We start from the raw sequence: 20,839 nt of genomic DNA, 5'->3' as shown, positions 1-20,839 counted from the left end.
CATTCCATCCAAATTCCATTTTATGTCATGTTCTCAATACTTTACGTTATATCCTAGTAATCCCTAAACTTCTTTAAGCACACCTGCTCTAAAATTGAGCATGAGACAACAAAAACTGCAATTTATTATTTTGGGAGGGAGTAGGCAAACAAGTAGATTCAAGAGTATAGTCATTAGATTCTGCCAGGAATCCTGAGTCCTGTAGCAAACTTGTCTATAATAAATTGTGTTACACAACTATAATAAGAATATTTTAAAATAACTAAAGTTTAATGAAATAATATTCCCAAACTATGCACATTACATGTTGAATACAATGATCCTAATTAATACCCTTAAACAACATACATATTCCCTAAAACAAAACAAGGAGTGATACTAGACACAGCGTTTACAATGGCATTTCAATGCAATGCAAGACAAATTCCAAATTAAAGAATAGCCAACCAAAAGCATTTCCTACAAAGGTCTCCTATATAGCAAGCATGGTGGGGGCAAGAGAAAGAGGCTAAAATATCTTCCTAAATATAGGATGAAAATGGAGCTAGCATGGGGAAAGAGCTGATTTCTAAGATAATTGCCACCCACTCCTTCAGTCCATCCTCCCCCTAAAATAGAGGAGCTAGCTTAATTATTCATCATGCATTACTTCAAACTCAAAATAAACACCCAAACAATGCATCCAGGCAAATTCACATTCCTTTAAAATGGAATTAATCATTAACCCCAGACTTGAAAAGACCCCTGATTTCATACAGGCTCTATACATTGATATGTACTGCCTGTGAGATGACAAGTCATTTAAGCTCACTAAACTTCAATTGCTTCATCTGTAAAATGAATTAAAATAGGGATAACCATATCCCATAGTAATTTATTTGATTTGTTGTAGGTATAACACTTAAAACATTCTATGAAAGTGAATTTTCATTGTTATTATGTAAAGCACCTTCTCAAGTAATGGGGAACTCAGTACTTCCAGAGACATTTGATTTCATTATCATATGTCTCTAACAGGAAATTCTTCCTTTAAATTGAGCCAAAAACTACCCCTCTTCTGCCCACCCCCAATTTCTACTTGTTGGTGACAGGTCTGCCTTTGGGCCGCAGAAAAGTCTCATTTCTATTCCACATAACAAAATTTAAAACATTTTGGGACCGCTCTCATTCTCCACTTTGGTGTTCTTCACTTTTCTAATTCAATAGCCCCTGTTCTATTCTTGTACCTGATCCTCAAATAAAACGCTCTTGAATGCCACCACTCCCAATCTGGATGACCTACTATATAAACACTCCAGGTTTTAAAATGTGGCACACAGAAACTGAAAGTAGCTCTGGACACCACATTTTACAAATTCAAACAGAATTAAGCAGGTACTACAATAGGAACTGCCTAAAGCCAGTTAGTGAGACCTTTCTGCAATGTTGAAAGTAATATCTTTGGTATCAGTTCTCATATTCATCATAAATCTACCTCTTGTTATTTTTATTTATAAATCCATTGCTCTAGTATTTTTATTGATAAAATGTAGAGGCATAAGTGCATTTTAAAGATGGCTACATTGTAGAACACAATAAGTATTCTTTCAATGACTGACAAGTGAAATTTTATATGACAGTTTTTTAAAATGTTACCTTTACCATGTATCCATCAATGCACCCACAACAGGAAAGAAAGAATCGAAGCCTGAGATAAAGCAATGAGTTGTCACGTTATGAATGTAAAGAATTTGTAAACAGGACTCACATGCCCTGGCCCATTATTAAACACAAAATTCAACTCAATCTTTGTCACTCTTTGGAGACCTCTTGGAATCAGGAGATCTAAGCATGAATCCTACCTTTATTGTTCACTATCACTGTGACCATGAACAAATTACTTAGCCTGAAGGTCAGTTTCCTTATTTATAAAATGGAGATAATTACACTTGTACTATTAACCTCATAGGACTGTTGTGTGGAAAACTATTTAAAAGTGCTATCCATACAAGAATCAGAGGCATCTAGTTGGCATAACAGGCAGAGTAGCAAGCCCAGAGTCAGCAAGACTCATCTTTCTGACTTCAAATCTGACATTAGACCCTTATTTGCTGTGCGATCCTAGGCAAGTCACTTAACCCTGTTTAACTCAGTTCCTCATCTGTAAAATGAGCTGGAGAAGAAAATAACAAACTAGTCTAGTATCTCTGCCCTCAAAATCCCAAATGGGATAATGAAGTCTTGGATAATACTGAAATGACTGAATGACAACAAAAATAAATGAACTGCTATTATTATTTCTGAGTGAATCTACACAGAATGCATACTCAGAGAATATGTTGAGGGGGAACTCAAGTATTAATTGGTTATTGAAAAGTAATAGTTTGCATCTGGCAATTTAGGTGTTGGTCCTTTTTGGCAACAAACCTAGGAATACGATAAAGTTAAATTTGATTGCTGAATAATATTTCACCAAACTTCCTGATTAGAGAGCAATTTAAAATTATTTGAACAGCTCAGTCTCAACCCAACCAAGCATTTCATGGTTTGAAATATGTATCAAGTTTTTCCTGTGCTTGGATTATATATTCCAATACAGTATTTCTCAAACATTTAATCTCAGGAGCCCTTTACAGTCTAAAAAATTATTGAAGACCCCACAGAGCTTTTGTTTATATGGATTATATCCATCAATATTTACTACATTAGAAATTAAAAGTAAGATTTTTAAGTATTTATTAATTCATTAAAATAATAATAAACCCATTACATGTTAATATAACATAGTTTTATGAAAAATACATTTTCCAAAAGAAAAAATAAGTGAGAAGAGTAATATTGTTTCACATATTTTTGCAAATCTCTTTATTGTTTGGTTTAGTAGAAAACATCTGGATCCTCAAAGCTGCTCTGCATTCAATCTATTGTTATATATGGTTTTGGTTGAAGTATTCAAAGAAAATCTAGCCTCACATACCTATGTAGCTGGAAAATGGAGGAACATTTTAATAGACAAATAAAACATTAGTATTTTTGCAAAAAATGTTCTGACCTTGTAGATCCACCCTCTGACAGGGTCTTAAGAATTTCCAGGGGTCCACAACCCCCATTTTGGGAACCACTATTCTACTATATCTGTGCATATAGCTTGAGTGTACCCAAACAACAATTAGAATGGTACAGGATAAACTAAGACCTAAAGTCAGAACAAACATTCATCAAATTCCCAAGGTGAAAACATAAAAAGAAAATAGACAAATTTATAAGATTGCCTAGTCAACTTCAAAGAAGCAAATTTAATGGGAATTTCATTACCACGTCAACTATGAGACAATTAGAATTTTCTTGTTATTTCTATCTTTAAGACTTCAATAGCTTTGTGATCTCATTGATATGATAGAGTATCTGTTCAGACAGGTATAACTGCAGTCTGTCCATGCTTTCTCATTTTAGTGTGATTCTTCTCCAAAGTCTTTTATAGATCTTCTAAACGAATCCTTCCTAGAACCATCAAATGTGTTGAATGTCCACCCCTAGCGATTATTACATTTTGTGGTACCAGTGAAGAATGGAGGCTAATATTTTTTGCCTTTTCCACATGACCAGCCCAATTCCTTTTCCAATTCTACACATGCTTAATGATATTCCTTATTCTATGTTCTGGATATAGATCATCATTAAAAGTTTGCTACTGTTCTTTTACCCTACATGTGTTTCTCCACTCCCCTTTACAATCCATATCCCTTCTCCCCCTTAATCCGACATTGAAAATTATTCAACCTTAACACTGTTAGCAGTCAATAAACAGGACAAAAATAATGGAAATTAGGAAAACAATCTAGGAAATTGTAATCTAGGAAAGGAAAATATGAAATATATTCTATAAAAGGCTTTACATGGAAGTATAAATTCCTAATTATCTGTGGTCCTATTACCTTCCTTAGCAAACTGATTTGATTTGGCAAATGGAGAAATGCACATAAAATATATACTAAAAGATACAAAAACACTAAAAAGTATATTTATCTCTCTAACATTTGCCTTTTAGGATCTCATTCCAAAACCCTGGAGTGCAATTTTGCTGGTATCAAGTGGTAAAAAGTTGAATTTGGCAATTTTCTGTGAAAATATTAATATTGACCTGAAGTAGTGTTATCTATTAAGACAATTTGTCATTGTACCTATCATATCTTTCACAATATAGAAGAAAAAATGACTTCTTAAATAAGAAAAAGTAGCTAAAAGCAGAAAACTAAGTTTTTAACAAGAAAAACTTTATATTAATGAAACAATGAAGCCTGTTAGCTTACCTTTGTTTCTCCTAAGTTTTACTGTAATACAGTACATACAATATATCACAGAAGATTAATAGGAACAATAATAATGTAAATAATAACAACACTAAAAATGTTAGAATTCATATTAAACACAGTAGCAATTCACCATCCCTTAGGACTGTTTAGAGTAGTGGTAGATTATAAATGTGGAATGTGGAATGTTGAATATAAATACATGAAACCATTAAATAAGAGACATGTATTAAGCACTTACTATGTGCCCAGCAATGTGCTGGCTTCTGGAAATACCAAGACAAAACTAAATTGTCACTGAGCTCAAAGGGTACACATTCTAATGAGGAAGGTAACACATGCAGATATGTACAAAAAATGCAAGATAATCTGTAAGGGGAAGGCTGGAGGGAAGGGTCAGTACTAAGAAAGGACTCCTACAGAAGATAACAGGAGCTGAGTCTTAAAAGGAAACAAGGGATTCCAAGTCAAAAAAAAAAAAAGAATGAAAAGTGTTCAAGTATATGAGAATAGCATGGAGACAGGAGATAGAATACTGTGTGTGAGAATCAATAGGAAGACTTGTATGGTAGAACAGTATATGGCGGGGAATAATGTGTAAGACAACTAGAAAGGTAGGAAGGTCCTAGGGAGTAAAAAGATTTAAATGAAAAAAAGTTTATATTTGATCATAGAAACAACAGGAAGCCACTGAAATTTATTGAGCTGGGGGAGAGGGATTATGTGGCCAGAGTTGTGCTTCAGGGAAGTCTTTGTCAGCTGTGTAGATGAAGGATTGGAGTGGGAATGACTTGAAGCAGGCCACATAGGTCTAGAGAAATTCAATGATGACTCTAACTACAAGAGCTATTATATAAGTAGGAAGAAGGGGACATACATTAAAGATGCTGTGGAAATATAAATAAAAATATTTTGTAGCTCATTGAACAGGTAAGATGAGTTAAGAGAAGTGTGAGACTTGAGTGAACCACACTGACTCCATCTTGTCATTCAACTCTGGATCTAGTTCTTTCTGCTCAGTTACAATGTCTGCCTTGTGAGAAAGCTTTATTCAATTATAGGAATTGTGAGAAAATTGTATTGCATTGTTTGACTCTACTTCTGAGTAACTGAGAAGCTGGACCACCTCTATCTGTTGCTTAGAGACCCTTAATTAACGACCTAGGTCATACTGACCAGAAACTCAGTTCAAAGCTTGATACATGGAGTTTTCTTACAATTATGTATCTCAAGCAACCCATTTGTCTCATCTGAAAAGTGGACCCATAGTGATAAATCAGTTACTGTTTCCTTGTTTCTTTTAATTGAATACAGACACTTGAGGAGGGAAGGAAGGGTGGTGGTTAAGAGGGTTGGAGTAGAATACCTCTTTTCTGATTTCATGGAATTGTACTAGCTCATTCTCTTCCCTCCAACTTGGAAAGTCCCTAATCTTTCCTCCAATTAGAAATCAATCATATTATCTAATTTTGTACCTTGCTTTATCTCCTTTTAATTGTATTCTTTTAATGCTTGAAAATCTTTCCCCATCTTCTCAGGGTCCAGGGCCAAGCTGAAGAGGCCTGGTCCCAATTTGTTATATAATTGGCATGCATTACTTAATAAATTCATATTCTCAGAAGAACAATCCTTTGTTTCCTCAGTCATTTCAAATTTCACCCGTCACAGAGTAAGAGTAAGTAATTGGGGATGAAATCAAGATTGTGAGCTTAGGTGAATCTGAAAAGATAGAGATGTCTTCAACCATAATAAAGAAGTTTGGGAGAGCAGTGAGTTTGAGGAAATAATTAATGAGTCCTGTTTGGGACATGAGATGAGTTTGAGATTCCTTAAAAACACCCAGTTAAAAATACGCAATATATAGTTCATGATGTGGGACTGATACTCAGAAAAAAACTAAAACTGGTTATATAGACCTGCTGGTCATTTGTAGAGAAATAATAATTGCATCATGGAAGCTAATGAGATCACCAAGTATGAGAATAGAGAGAGAAAGAGGGGGAGCAAAAGGACCCTCCAGACACAGCTTTGATATTACCCATAGTTAATAGGTGTGACCTGGATGAAGATCCAGCAAAGGAAGTTGAGAAAGGGTGGACCAATAGGTAGAAAACCAAGACAGGACAGTTTCAGGAAAACCCAGAGAGGAGAAGGCATTAGGAAGACAGGATAATAAATAGTGCCAAATGCTACAGAAGTGAAGAATGGTAAAGATTGAGAATAGGTGATTAGATTTAGCAATTAAGAGACACTTGGTTATTGAAAAGAGGTATTTCAATTGAATAATTAGGCCAGAAGCCAAATTACAGGGAGTTATAAGGAGAGTGAGCAAAGAAGTAATAAGGGTAGACAACATTTTCAAGGTTTTTAGTTAAGAAGGGGGGAATCTAAGACAATTTCTAAAGTGGATAGTAAGATACAGTAAGGGACTATTTTTTTAAGTATGGAGAATAGGTATATAGCGAGACATCAAAGAAAGATCCAGAACTGATGGAGATATGGAAGATTTAAGGGAGAGGATCATAGACCAAAAACCAGAGAGGGCTTCAGAGTACAACCTTGTAATGTTAATGTAATTTTCCTAAGAGTTGAAGATCTTCCCTGCCCATTAATAGACCTCAGGTAGAGCCCATTAAGGGAAGTTTGATTAGGGGAGGACTGTTTTGTAGGAAGGCCCACACCTTTTGTTAATTGTTAATGAAGCACTGGATCATGAGGGTCATGTACTCCAGCTCTGAAAAGTGTATATATACTCTGAGGTGCGGTTTTGCTTTGGGGCTTACTCTTTGGAAGAAGGTTTATGTGCCAGATGAGACTCTGGGTAATGATTAAGGAGCCCCCTGGCTTTGAAAACTCAGAAGTTGGTGGTTCTCTCTCTGGTAACTACATATGTATGTAATGATCAGACAGTTCTATCTGTTGATCTGTGATGTATGTCATGCCTATGACCAGACAGTTAGAAACCTTGTCTGTTGTTCTTTATTTCTCTGCTTGTATTTTCTCCCTTGGTATATGTGATTAAAGAAGATTGCTGACCCCTCAAAAGTTGCTTTCTTTTTAGAAAAGCAGATCTAAGAATTTGTGCTAGTAGGCCATCCTGGATGTATAAAGGTGCTTGCTGCTCCAAATCCATTCATTTTACAAATGAGAAAACGAGGCATAGGATGGCTAAATGACTTCACCAAAGCTATTCAGTGTTGGAGAAGGATTTGAACTCAGATCCTCTTACTTCAGAGTCAATGCTTTTTCCATTGTACCACGCTAGTTCCTTGGTTGTTGCCCTTCATCCTCAAAGAGGACCAAAATGACATCAATATGCTAGAGTCAAGTTTCAATGTGTCTGACTGTGGCTGATCAGACCAGTATGAGCTCAGAATGCTCTACCACAGGTCAGGCACAAAGAGTCCATGTGAGCATTTCATGTGGGTACTCCAAATCTGCACATCCAGCATTTCCTTTGATCTATATCAATTCTGCTTTGCTCATAGAGCATAGTACCTTCTCTGATGTGGGCATGCCATGCTGAGCAGTCCTTTGCTAATATCTCCCATGTCACACAATCAATTTCCAAAGTTCTTAAGAGAGACCTTGAGAGTTTCCCTGTATCATTTCTTCTGACCACCATGTGAATACTTGCCCTGTGTGTTCTCTATAGAATGAAAACTATTCTAGCTCCTAGATGTGAAGGCAAACTAGAGAAGACAGGAGAGAGTTAGATCAAGTGTATGTGTAGATGGTGAAGTGATGGTGAAGAGAAGAGTCACTTCTTACTCAAAGCCTAGAGTAAAGAGGTAGGTAGTATAGAATAAAGGTAGGAGGAAGTGAGATAAATAAAGGAAGAATGAGAGTAATTGGTGAATGGCCCCATTTTTCTCAGGACAGTCAAGATTCTCAGTTCAGAGATTGGAAGGAGAAGTGCTATTGGAGGCTTGAAGAGAGAAAGGAATGTATGAAATAGCTGATTTGGTAAATGAGATGGAGAATCATATAGGAAGAAAAGTAGATTTGTTATGTGGCAGTAAGGGTTCGGTTAAGACTAGATAACACAATACTAGATATTATATAATATAATACTAGATGATATCTAGTAGACTGAGTCAGCATGGTGGCACAACTCCTTCCAGTTCCATTCTGAATCACTTGAGTAGGAGCAAAGAAGGAAAATAATGGACATCATCCAGGGTTAGAGTTTAGTAACATATGAGTGGTAATAAAATATATATACAGAGTATATATATACATATATATATATATATATGTATATATATATATATACATATATATATACAGAGTATATATACATATATACATATATATACAGAGTATATATACAGAGGTGTACATATATACATATATATATACAGAGTATATATACAGAGGTATATATATATATGAGTAACATATGAGTGGTAATAAAATATATATACAGAGTATATATATATATATATACATATATATATATGTATATATATATATACATATATATATACAGAGTATATATACATATATACATATATATACAGAGTATATATACAGAGGTGTACATATATACATATATATATACAGAGTATATATACAGAGGTATATATATATATACACACACACACAGAGGTGATGGCCTGGGAAAGTATTGAGAAGTAGAGGGAGGTCATAGTGAGGATAAAGAATAGTTCTACATGTAGTAAAAGAGAAAGATGGAATGATAGAGTGTGATCAAATAAAGGAGTTGTAGAACATAGAAGTGAAGCATGTGGGTGATGGCAATATCAAAAGTATGTGTGGCCTTCCCTTTGTGTAGTGCTTTGTAGAGCAAAGGGATAAATCATGAAAGCTGAGTAGATTTCAGGAAAAATTTGCATATACATTGAAGTCCCAAATTAGAAGGTCAGAATGGAGTTGAAGGAGAGACTAAAATCCAGGACTAAAATCACTGAGAAAGGAGGAAGAATGTCCTTGCAGTTGGTAAATGATAGCCACTAAGATCTGGATGGGGTAACAAATTTAGATAGCACCAGCCTCAGAGGAGGAAAAGATGCTGGGTAATGGAATAAGGGGAAGAATCTGGAAGTAGAAATGTGGATGTATTTGCACTCCTCCAGATAAAGTTCAGCTAATTCTCATAAGGGTGACTGGGATTCAATGTTATCTAGAAATAGCCAAGTACCAGAGAATGCCAAAATATGAAAGAAATACAAGAGGAAAATCTCTAAGATGAAAGAAGTTTCTTAATTACAGAGCAAAAGTTTCAGACACACAGAAGAAGAGGTGAGCAGGTACAGAGTGGGACACTGGTAGATGAGGGCTGAGATAGATAGGAAGGAGAATAGACATTGGATATTGGGTATAGGGTTTTGTTCTTCAGTTTTTAGGGATTCAATATCACAGAAGTGGGGAGAATTAGAGGGATTAGGGATATGCTAACTATGGGCAATGAGTCTAAGTAGAATATCAGTGTATGGGAGGAGGTCTCTACAAAAATAATAACAGCGACACATATAATGCTTTAAGGTTTGCAAAGTGCTTTACAAATATTAACTCATTTTGTCCTCACAACAACCCTGGGAAGTGGTACTATTACTATCTCCATTTTAGAGATAAAGAAACTGAAGCAGAGAGAGGTTAAGTGACTTGTCCAGATGCACATAGATAATAAATGTTTGACTGGATTTGAATTCAGGTTTTCCTGAATCCACTTCCAGCATTACATTCACTAAAGCTACATGATAGATATAGCTTCTCTGACTGTTTTGCCTAATGGTTTTTCTGTATTATAAGGGAAAGGTTTAGATGAGGCTTAGGAGTAAGAAGAGTAGTTTTGGAAGTTACAAAAGACCAAAATGAAATAGTTTTTAAAATATAAAAAAAATACATAGAACCATCATATGCTACACACTCATTACTTAGAACTATCCATTTAATCAAATGAACTGGGTGTGTGTATGTGTGTGTGTGTGTGTGTGTGTGTGTGTGTGTGTGTGTGTGTGTGTGTGTGTGTGTGTGTGTGTGTGTAGTGGATTTTGGTCTTATGAGACTTCATTTTACTGAGTGAGATTTCTTCTGTGCACTTTCTGTCATATTTACTTATACTGTAAACCTGACAAACTATATCTTCCATGAGAGAAAGGAAACACTGGACAGAGTTGTGCGTTTTTAAAAATGTTTCAGATCCATAGCATCACTTTAAAGGGTTTAAGCTTTAAATATCTCATCCCCAGTAGTTTTGATGACTCAAATTGCAGAAAAGAGTGTGGTGGGATTGAAGTGAGAGAGCATGGGGGAAAAAAGATGACTGGAATTTGAGGGGACACTTTTGAAACAAATGAAGGCACCCCAATAAGGGCACTGGTTAACAACCTAAGATAAATCTGTATTCTTTTGTACTGAACCAAGGTGAGATCAGGTTTTGGAATAGATAGATTCACTTATTTCTGATCTCAATCAATTCAGTTTCATTTGTTTAATTTTCACATGATATTTCTAAGTTAAAATCATATTTCTCTCCAATTGCCTTTTATTTTTTTTAATTGTTTACTTCATCTCCATTTATGTTAACTCTTTTTTCAGCTGAATCAATTCATCTATGCCCAAGAAATACAGGTAAAACCAATTAAGACAAATCACAGTAACAACAAAACAAAACAAAACAAAAACATTAGACTTCTGCAGCCTCAGCAGCAAACAAAAGTAGTCACAATCTGCACTTGGTTTAATGTTCCATCTTCAATTAATTCTCTGAGAATAAAGTTTTTTATTGGTGACATGTGATCATTAGTGGACCCTTCCTATTTTAATTAACTCCCCTACTATGACAAAGCATGAAACAAATGATCTTTTAACTTTAAGAATTAACATAGAGTGAAAGAAATTATATAATGTTTTGGCAGAATACTATTGTAATATAGAAAGAATTATTATCAGGAAGACTGTATCATTAAAGCAGTTAAAGACTCACCTCTAAAGAAACAATTTACTCATTTAAGTTAAGGTAGCTGGGAAATGTACATTCTTTTTTTAACTCCTTAACTTTTTTTTATCATTTAACTCTACATAAAAACAAACAAAAATTTTGTGGCATTTTCTACTGGGATTACTCCACCTTTTCTGCCTGCCTCCTTCCTCCTTTTCCCGCTCCCCTACCCCTTTAGGTTAATCTACTTTAGACTAACACACACCACCACCACCACCACCACCACCCTAAAGGCAAGGAAGCTGAACCCAGAACCTGATTGGCCCAGGCGGGTTAATGTTTAAGCTCTGCCCTGGCAATTACCTAGTCATTTCTAGGCTTATTATCTTGACTTCCTGGTCACCTTAGGGCATAAAAATGTCACCTAGGTAAGTAAAGGGCCTTTCAGATTAAGTAGATGTCTCAAGACCAGGAGAGTCACCCACTCAGAGCTACTAAAAAAGACAAGTTCCCATATAGAAATGAGGGGGGTCACCACCCAAGCAAAGCACTTACCCTGAAAATCCACTTTATTTCAGATTTAATCTACTTTTGTTAACTGTTGACTTGGTAGTTGACAGTAATGACTTATTTTGCCATTGTCAAGCCTGACAATTAAGAGACAAGAAAATCCTCCTTTTTAACATAGATAATAAATAATTCCAATTAGAAATTCCAAGTGGTCAGGTCCAAAGATAAAAAGATAAACATCCACCGGAACTCAGTGCATACCTGTCTAAATACCTGAATACTTCAAGGACCTGTGATTTCACTGCTAAGGGCAGTCCTTCTTATTACAACCCCTATTCTACTTAGTAGATCTTCCAGAGATACTATGACAAAAAAACCAACAAACAAAAAACAACTCATCGCCTCCCCAAACAGACTGATGCTCACAAAACAGAATTACAGTTTGTTACCAGGTTCATTCTCAAAGCTTTTTCAGTTTGGTAGGGCTTGCTAGAGCCTTAGTCCCCTGGCATAACATTCAAAATCCCAGCATGACTTCCATACCATGATGAGATATCAAAGGAGGACTTTAATGGTAGTGTATGCTGAAATATCAATTAAATATTTAATGATACCATCTTTTACAAGATCTCACATAGAGTGTACTAGTTTCAGTCACTTGTGTATAGGATTATTGCCTCTTGCTTGTGAAAATTAGAGTTCACGCAAAAATGTGTTATGAATTTACATTCCAAGAGGTCACTGAACAAAGAATGAATGTTAGATGATGAGCTATTTTGTAGTATTCTTTATCTCCATAAGAAAAACTGGTGGTTAGATAAATGATTAACCTTAAGGTCAATTAAAGAATTAATCAATAATTCTCAAATTAATCCAATTTCTTGCCCTATATAACAAGAAATTGCTATTATATATATATATATATATATTTGTACTATGTATGTGTATCAAGAAATAAGATTCATTTAAAAATTTTTGATTTAATCTTTAATTTATCTCTCAGAGATAGATATCTCTGAGATGTAAGATAAGGGTGCAAATGTTAATGAATTGTGGCCTTACATAGAGACAAATGAGTTTGTTACTGATAATAACACATCAGTCAGACACTAAGAGTTTTGTTGAGAATCCCATTTCTTTGTAACACTGAGAAAGAAAGCAATACCACCATTGAAGGTCTTAGATGTGGAAAGACAGAATATTATCATTTTATTAGGTCATAATTCTTTGTCACAGTAACTAATAGCCTATCAGTCCTTTGACCTCTCATAGTGAAAATATGGTATTTTTCAGAGCAAGTGGGAATCTTTTACCAATAAGCATCCCTAAAAGAGAAAGTATAAAACATGAACAAGAACATTTCCATTCATTCAGATAGATGCCTCCCATATCTTCATTAGTAGCCTGGTGTTTACTTCCATGTGTCTACTCCTATGTTCTGCTTAGGAAGATATATTGAGGAAGTAGAATACAATAGAAAGTAAATACAGCAGAAAGTACAATGTATTTGGAATCAGTGGGCCTAGACTTAATTCCCATTACAGGTGCTACTACCTGTGTGACACTGGACAAGTTACTTAACCTCATTAGGTCTGTATTTCCTCATCTGCCAAAAAAAGTGGCAAGACTAGATGGTATCTATCCCTTCTTGCTCCAGATCTATGATTTTATGATTCTATGACTAAGCTTCACAAAGTTTCAGAGCATAGAATAGGTTTTATCTTTTTATTTAAACAATAAAAGACTCACATTTGAGCCTATGCTCAGGCAGGAGAATTTCTCCCTTGGTCAGTCTCTCTTTCTACCCTGCCTCTGACTCCACAGGCACCAACACAGCATAGTGCATGGCAGTAGTGAGGGTAAGGACCTTTAGGATTCACTGGAGGGTCAAGACCCCTTCTCCCCTTTCCATTCATTGGTCTCTACATCATCTCATCCCAACTCCATTAAATCCATCCTGTCCTTTCAATGTATAATAATACCCTTTCGCAAGTCCCATAAAGAGCAAAGACTCAGGGTTTGTTCTTGGGCATTTGGACTCTGTATCTTCTTGATGTTTTAATGGTCCTTCCTTCATGGCTTTCTCCAGTCAGTGGTCTGGTGCTTCACTATCACTGAATAGGCCTTTCTTGTCACTGTTTAGCTGTCTTTCCACTGATGCTACATTATTGCCCTATAGCATGTATCTATGTGGCTATTATCACCATCCACTGCTCTCAGACAGTCATTTTTTTTTCACTACTGTAGCTGTCCTCAAGCTTAATTCTGCTGTCCTCCTATGTTCCCGTTTCCTTCCCAGGGGATAGTGTCAACTTTCAAGCAACTAAATCACAAAGGGATTATACTAAGATAATATTACATCTCTTTCTTGATTCCAGTGTCAGTGTGTTTCTAGACATTTAAAACTTTTCATTTCTTTCATGCTCAAGGTCTGAATACTTCAGGCCTCTTTAAAATCTACTTTTTACATGCAGGTTCCACAGTCCTTCATTTTACAAGAAATATCTCCTCTAGTAACAATAGAAACTTTTCCTATTCAATAGCAGCTATTTTTCTACTTTGGAATGGCTCAGAGTGAGTCCATATCCATTTACCTCTTCCTTCCCCCAGTGGCTAGGCAGTGCCTCCTACCCACATTAGATTCTCCCACTGAGTTTTGGACAGTTTGTTGACAGCAATCCAGTTCCCATTCCATTTGTCTATTCATTCCCATCTTCCTCTGCAGCAGGCCATGCAAATTAGCTTAGTATTGTTTGAGAAAGCCCTGGAAAAGGGAGGGAGAAGGGTCAACCCACCCCAAGATTCATGTCCCTGTTACAAAATATATACAGTATCATGAAAGAGTAGAGTAGCCAAACACAGGGATTATCAACTACAGTGTCAAAAGAGAAAGCAATGTGATGCTGTCTTTTCTGATATATGCCTGCTTTCCTATAAATAATCTATAAATCCAGAAATGTACCCAATGGGAGGTGATTGATCTAGACTAGGACTCCTACTCTAGCTAGGGAAGAAAAACTCCAAAGCTCATAAACTAACAAAATTCCTTCTATGTACTAGGCTTTGTTCCCTTCCTTTATTTTCCTAAATACCAACCTAATATAAATATCAAAATAACCAACATAATATTTTAAATCCTCCTTTTTCCTCTAGACTCCTTTACATCTAGATAAAACACTTCTTTCTGTGTTTATCTATGTTTAAGTTGCCTATGTAAACTCCTAGTAATAAGTGGATTCATATTTTCCAAATTTATATGAAAAGCAACTAGTATGATTCCATATTTATAGTCATTTAATAAATATCATTTGGTTGACAGTTGAAAGCACACATTGATCCTTGCATTGCTAAATCTTAATTCTATTTGGATATGAGGTAATGTGCAAGTGTTAGACTATAAATTTTTTGAAGTGGTTACTATGAATTTACAATTGACCTTTCTCCAAATATATAAATGCAATGCTACATCTACACACATTTGGGATGTCCATAATGACACTGTTATTTTCTTATCCTCACAACAAAGTAAAGTAAATAAGAATAACTATGAATTCTATTTTGAATACACAGGATATCATCAACAATGATATTAACAAGTGAGTATGCTGAACAGTTAGAAGGAATATTGTTAGGTTCTAAAAATTTTAACTCTCTTCATAACAATACTACATTAAATTCCCAGCAGAAGGTTTACTCACAAGCATTCTGAATGAGAACAAAATACTTTGTGATTGTCATTTTCCAGGTTATATTATATTTTTAATTTGATTATACAGCAGTGGGTTTTTTATTATGATAATGATCCATTCAAGGTAAGGATGAAAAGACAAATGAATGGATTATTAAAATAATTGATATATTTTAATTAAAATCAGCTTTTACTTTGTTAGCTTTTTTTTTTTTTACTATGCCTTTAGTTAAAATTTAAAAAGCCTTTCTAGTAAATTATTTCATTATATAAGTAGAACTAAAACTCCTTTTGTGTTATTTCTAAAAATAACAGAATTTTAACCCAGGCAGACAGCATTTATTTTTAAGATATGCTGAAATTCTAGTAGGTCATTTTTTTTTCTAATTTAAAAGCTGTAAGAACCCAGGATCATTTGAGTATCATAGTTCTCTGAAGATAATTACGTATGTGTATATACATATATATGTATGTACATATATATTTATTTATTCGGGAACTATCATTATGGGCATTAAGAAAGGTCAAAGTCTATTCCTCTACTCCTCACCTGGGGCAGCACCAATCTCACGTTTTGCATTCCACTGCGTAGATATAACCCAATAGGTAAAACAGATACAACTCTCTCACTGTTGGGATATGCCAGGTATTCATAAAGTTCTTTTGCAACTTCAGTTTTTACTTCTAATGTATACATGGTTATCACTTGAAAAATGTAATTGACCGAATTTTGATACATTTCAATTATGATTTCTAGACTTGGATTCTTTTTTATATTATTCAATCTCATTTTCCAGTTGATTATTAATATTCTTTAATTGTGATGCTACTTCATCAGTTGCACTGATGATACTGGCCCTAAGCTTCTTGGTTAATTTTTTTAATGAATATAAATAGATCATTTACAGTTTGCTTTCACCATGTAGACATCAAGAATTGTTCAAGTTTACAAGTATATAGGTCTTTACAATTAGACTATATAGCACACACACACTAAATCTAGACTAGGATTGCACTTGAGTTCAAGAAAATCAGACATTACTATTACTAGTTTCAGATGAATATTAGAGAGTAAGTTGATGATGTAGGGTTTGGGTTATGAAATACAAATCTATGTTAAACATCAGAGTTATAAAAGATAATAAATACATGAAGTGAAAGTTAAATTAATGCTTTCACAAAGTAATTTTCTTCCCTATACCTCTTTTCTCCCTGGTAACACAACAGTGAATTATTTTTCAAGAGGGTCCTATATGTAATATTCCATTAATATTTGTAAAGCCTTTTTAAACACCCGGACAAAAATATACACTGATTATGTAAAAATTGTCATAGATAAAACTGTATTCACTAGTAGTCATTTTCATATCATGTTTATGAGAAACAAACAAGCCAAACTGACATCCCAATCCAAAGAGTTTTATAATACATTAAGTACTACACAGAAACACACAAACTAATCTATAAGTAGGTATTCATACCGTCATAAATCCATCCAGCAAACCTGAATCGGGCTTAGGAGGTGCCTGCAGTCGTTCCATTGACCATTTTTCAATAATAGATGAGACTTGGCTATTTTCAGTGTTTAAGATTCTGAACCCTGTCATGTTAACACCACTATATCGGTAGGGTTCCACATCAAGAGCAAAGAGGTCCTGATAGAAAGGGGAGAAAAGAAGATAGGTAAACTGTTATTTTAAACAAAGATTTTTAGCTAATCTGAACTATTAACCAAAATTCAGCTATTTGACTTTTTCTTCAAGAAAAACACTGAATGTTCGCAAAGGGGATGAACAAAGAAATGCATATGAGATGCAGGCATACCACACCTCTGAACATCTAGAGATCAATTCACATCTGCTCCAGCACAGGTCTAAGGAAAATTTTCCATACATGTATATCTAGATAGACAGATATATATATATAGAAAGACAAACAGAATTTTCTGAGTGCATTCAATGTGATGTGCCAAACCATGTTTCCTAACTAAACTATCAATTCACAGAAGACAAGGACTGTCTATTTAGCTCTCACTGTATAAATCAACTATTTCAACTACATCAGCTATTATAGGACTATATGCTGTTAGGCAGAACTGTGTAATAGACAACATGCTGAACTTGGAATCAGGTAAAACCTGGATTCAAATCCTTCCTCAGATACAAGTTGTGTAACCTTCAGCAAGTTTCTTAACCCCTCTCTGTTTTAGTTTCCTTATTTGTAAATTAGAAGAGTTAAGTCCAATGACCTCTCAGGTTTCTTTCAGCTCTGAATATAGACTCTGATGATCCTAATACTTTACTAAATACTTTGACGATAACTAATATTATGGCATCAATAGATCTCGGAACTCGGTAAGAGAGTAGCTATAAAACCACAGATTTGTGAGACATTAACGAAAATAGGCTATAGACTATCCCTTTTCCTATATGCTTTGTTTTTTCCAAATCTGCTACTCTTTGTCACATGATAAGTTTAAATGCCTGCTGCTGCCATCACATATTTCTAATAAATGGATATCACCAAAGAAACTTGAGGCCCAGTATCCCATCCAGTCCTTGAGATTTTCAATCAGAACTCTAGCCTTGGTGTAGCATTTTAGCCCCTTGTCCAAGACTAACTCTAGATGCATTTTCCTATTCTGGTCTTCATGTTTCTTGGGCTAGCAATAAGCACTTTTCTATCCCATTAATGTCTTTAACTCCAATCATGAAATCTGGGAACTGGTAAGGTCCAAATATAAAGAAGTTGATCATCTAAATCCTGATAATAACAGTTTGATATTACTGTTTTTCAGACTCCTAAAAATGAACAGAAGCCTATTCCCAGATCCTACGGGTGCTGTAGGGAGACAGAACAAGAAAATGGGATGCTAGCATGAGGAAAAGGATGGGGACTGGAATCACACCAGTAAGGCTGGGCTAGGGCAGAGATAAGCTCATGGATGGAATCAATGGCACCTGAGGTCAGCCAGTGCAGTGGTCGGTGTAAGTAATAGGAATCGTTGGGAACTTAAGCCAGCCTGGACAAAAGTCAAAGTAGGTGGTTGACAGAGATAGAAGTCAAAGAAAAAGGTATCTGAAAGGAGGCACTCTGGATACACAAATAAATTTAAAATCATCCTGAAGCAAGTCTTAAAATATGTCAGATTCATTGTTCTCTTCTGCTATACAATTAAGGTCGAACTTAGGTAATTTATTTGACTTATTCAAAAATCCATTCTAATAACAATTGGAATTATGGACATACATTATGAATAATGCTACAAAAATGTTTCATAGAATCCAAAATATAATCTAAAAGAAGATATTAAGAAAATGTTTTGTGTGCCCAGTTGCAAATGTGGACTATGCTTTATTGTTTTCTGCTTTTAAATATGATAACATCACTAGATTTATATAATACTTTAAGGTTTGCAAAGCACTTGGCAAATTGAACGGATGAGATGGTCAACACATTATATGATAAGTCCACTATCTTATCATATCCAGCTGTTATTTCCATTCAGATGTCATATTTGCAAAGCACGTGGACCCCAGTTTCCTCAGGTACATGACACAGCAGATGGAGTATTGGATAAGCAGTCAATAAAATGTGAATTCAAATCTTCAGACACTTACTAGGTGTAAGACCCTGGGCCAGTAACTTAGCCTCATTTTTCCCTTTTATAAAATGGGTCTTATTATAGCCCCTGCCTCCCAGATTTGTAAGAATAAAATAACATTTATAAGCACTTTAAAAACTAAATTTCTATATAAATGCTAGCTCTTGTTGCTGTGATCTGTGAAAAGGTTGAACTAGCTCTCTAAGATCTTACATAATTCTAAAATCATACAATCGAAAAATAAATGATTTAATCAATAACATTTGTGTTTGTAAAAATAATAAATGAGTAAAAAAATCTCACTTCATTATCTAAGAAATTATGTTTTAATTACCACTATATAATTTGTTACTACTGACTTTCCAAGCAAGCAATGTTATTAAAAACAAATCTGATATATTCCCACTCTGTCAGGCTTAAAAATTATTAATAAATCAAATCTTCTGAAATTCTAAAAAGTGATTCACTCTGCTGTAAGATCAAAGCTCTTCTTGCCTTTTTATTGTTCAAAGCTCTTTTTCTTTGATATCAATGACTCAACCTATTCATGTCATTTTGAATGCAATAAGAAAAACTACAAATTATAACAATCAACCAATCAATATTTATTGAGTGTGCAGGATGTATAAAGCATCACCTGAAGGATGTGGAATACACAAAGAAGTTAAGACATGGTCCGTGTCTTTTAGGACCTTGCTATCTCACTGGGCAGTATGACAGGTACACATAAGAAAAAAACACAAGACTGTTAGGATAAGCACTGTGTAAGAGGACTGAACAATAAATGCTATCCATTCAGAGAAAGGAGAAATCATTGTGATTTGGGGTGGTCAGACAAGCCTTCAGATAAGAGGCAGAATTTGAACTGAGTCAGAAAGCACTGGTAGGATTTTATTATACATTACAGGTTTGAGTTAAGGTCCAGAAAGGCCAATGCAATTCAAAGAGATAACAAAACAGTTTAGATGGAGAAAGTTTATGTAGGACAGTGGCAGGAAACAAACCTGGCAAGATGAACTGCAGTTAGACTATATGGCCTTGAATACTAAAGAGTTTGAGTTTTTATCCTATAGACCAAAAGTGCCAGAGATTTCTTAATATAAAGCTTGTTTGGGTTTGGTGTGGTTTTGTTAACAAATACAATTCACTGATCACTGAAGGACTAGTTGTCCACTGTGTTCTTTCTCCCATGAGCATAAGGCTATAACATCAAGTTGCTTATATATCTACTAGATCCAGTTTCAAGATTTACTGTTTGCTAGCTATTCTTTAGGAAGAATTTCTCTAGGCAATAGGAGACATAGAAGATTTGTTTGGAGTGGAGAGTAGTATAATAAAGATGAAAAATTACAGGGAAGAGTCTGAACGCAAGGAAGTCAATCAAAGAGAATTACAATAATATAGGCAAAATTTAATGAGAAGGTGAAGTAGGGTGGAAACATTTGAAACTAAAAATGGACATATGTTAAAGACAGTTTGAAGAAAGAATTGACATAATTTAGTGACATCACTGAGCGTGGAGTGGGAATGAGAAAATAATAAAGTAGGAATCAGTGATGACTCAGAGGTTTTGAACCTGAGTGACTAGGAGAACCACTGACATAAATACAGGAGATAATGCAGGCTTGATTCTAGACCACCACAATAAAGAAAATATTGCAATAAAGTAAGTCATGTGGATTTTTTTTTGTTTCCTAGTGTATATAAAAGTTATGCTTACATTATATGGTCACCTATTTAGTGTGCAATAGAATTATGCCTAAAAATGTGTATACCTTAATTATAAATACTTTATTGCTAAAAAAATAAAAATAAAAAGATAAGCATCATCTAAGCCTTTG

The 20,839-nt window shown here is 34.8% G+C and overlaps 1 protein-coding gene across 1 annotated transcript in view; it reads right to left on the bottom strand.

Moving 5' to 3' along the window:
• Positions 1-20,839, bottom strand: part of GRIK2 (glutamate ionotropic receptor kainate type subunit 2) — a 791,214-nt gene that overhangs the window by 431,362 nt on the left and 339,013 nt on the right. The window contains exon 7 of the mRNA XM_072642936.1: positions 16,876-17,049. Coding sequence (XP_072499037.1) covers positions 16,876-17,049 — 174 coding nt within the window. The remainder of the gene's footprint in view (positions 1-16,875; positions 17,050-20,839) is intronic.

The sequence above is a fragment of the Notamacropus eugenii genome, chromosome 2 (genome assembly GCF_028372415.1).
Source record: "Notamacropus eugenii isolate mMacEug1 chromosome 2, mMacEug1.pri_v2, whole genome shotgun sequence".
Taxonomy (NCBI): domain Eukaryota; kingdom Metazoa; phylum Chordata; class Mammalia; order Diprotodontia; family Macropodidae; genus Notamacropus; species Notamacropus eugenii.
The sequence above is the reverse complement of the archived record's forward strand: the minus strand, read 5'-3'. Positions and strand labels throughout refer to the sequence as shown.